Here is a 1,377-nt window from a genome sequence, read left to right as displayed (position 1 = left end):
ATCATCATCATCATCATCATCATCATCATCATCATCATCATCATCATCATCATTTTTTGGTAAGCAGGGTAGGAGGGAGAGTCTTGTTTTAATTTTAGACAAAAATAAAACAACAAAATAAAATGTTTAAATTTGTTTAATAGCTCATCATCATCGTCATAATCATCATCATCATCAAAGCTTCCCCATTGGTTGTGGCTGTCTTCGTTGATAACGGTACTCCCCATCGTGAAGGGGACGGCTTGCCACTTTGAGTACCTTTTCTATAAATGAAGAGCTCGGCCCACGTTGCCGAAGACGCGGCCATGAAAGGGAGGATGTCAAACATATGTTTGAATGTCCAGGAACAATGGCAATTCGAATGGAGTTATTTGAACGAGTGGAGGTGCCTCTAAGCATATTGACAATGGAGCCGAAAAAGAGCATCACTCTAGCTCGAAGATTTCTTTGCAGAGTCCACCAGGCCCATTAAGGAAAGAAAAAATCATCATCACCATCATCATTGGTGCTGTTGTTAGTAGTGATAGTGTTATTTATTTGCTGTTCCGGCAGTGATGGTGAAAATTATATAATAGCGTACCCTATGTATTATTATGGTCATGACGATAAGGATAAGAACGAGAAAAAGAGCGAAGAGGATATTACCGGTTTGTGTTTTATCAGTTCTGTAAAAAAATTGCTCTTTCTTTCATAAATTTTTAAACAAATGTCTTAACTCAATTTCCGCAAAAAGTACAATACTGTTGCGGTAAGTATCATACTTCACTTACGCCTTACATCGGGGGACAAGTGAAGAGAAGTTAATAATAAGCATACCTCGGCCAGTGTATTGTAATCTCCGAATTGAAATTGGGGTTTGTTCCCTTCGCTGAAGGTGGAGGCGGCGATCCTAGTGCTAGTCGTGCTGATATCAAACTGTCCCACAAGTTCCTTCACAAAGGTGATCATATTCTTGAAGTAGACGGTCCAGATACTTCGAGAGTCGTCCAGGAGGAAAAATATGTCTGCGGGCTGGCTACAAGAAATGTTCACGCCTAGGAAGGTATATATGGCAGATATAGTGGTAGGCAAAGTGGTAGGCAAGACAAGCAGGCAGTGTGGTTGGGACAATGGCAATTTTGACGACAATGTTCAAGTGTTATTCTAAAAGCACTGACATATTAATAGCTTCGTATTTGTTGCATCCTAATCTCCATAATATGACTTCAAAAAAACAACTTTTCATCCAAAACACTATTGCAACGTCCCCCTTTTTGTTTTCGTTGTTGTTTCTCCAGCAAAACGCAACAACGTTTATTCTCCCTTTCTATCCTCATTCTCTCTCTCTCTCTCTCTTTCTCTCTCTCTCTCTCTCTCTCTCTCTCTCTCTCTCTCTCT

The 1,377-nt window shown here is 40.1% G+C and overlaps 1 protein-coding gene across 1 annotated transcript in view; it reads right to left on the bottom strand.

Annotated features, from left to right (window-relative positions):
- Nucleotides 1-1,377, bottom strand: part of LOC101856653 (collagen alpha-1(XII) chain) — a gene marked incomplete in the record, with an annotated part of 17,109 nt that overhangs the window by 11,995 nt on the left and 3,737 nt on the right. Inside the window, 1 exon segment of the mRNA XM_005097917.3 lies at nucleotides 817-1,032. Within this exon segment, the coding sequence (XP_005097974.2) occupies nucleotides 817-1,032 (216 nt within the window).

The sequence above is a fragment of the Aplysia californica genome, unplaced genomic scaffold, assembly GCF_000002075.1.
Source record: "Aplysia californica isolate F4 #8 unplaced genomic scaffold, AplCal3.0 scaffold00167, whole genome shotgun sequence".
Taxonomy (NCBI): domain Eukaryota; kingdom Metazoa; phylum Mollusca; class Gastropoda; order Aplysiida; family Aplysiidae; genus Aplysia; species Aplysia californica.
The sequence above is the reverse complement of the archived record's forward strand: the minus strand, read 5'-3'. Positions and strand labels throughout refer to the sequence as shown.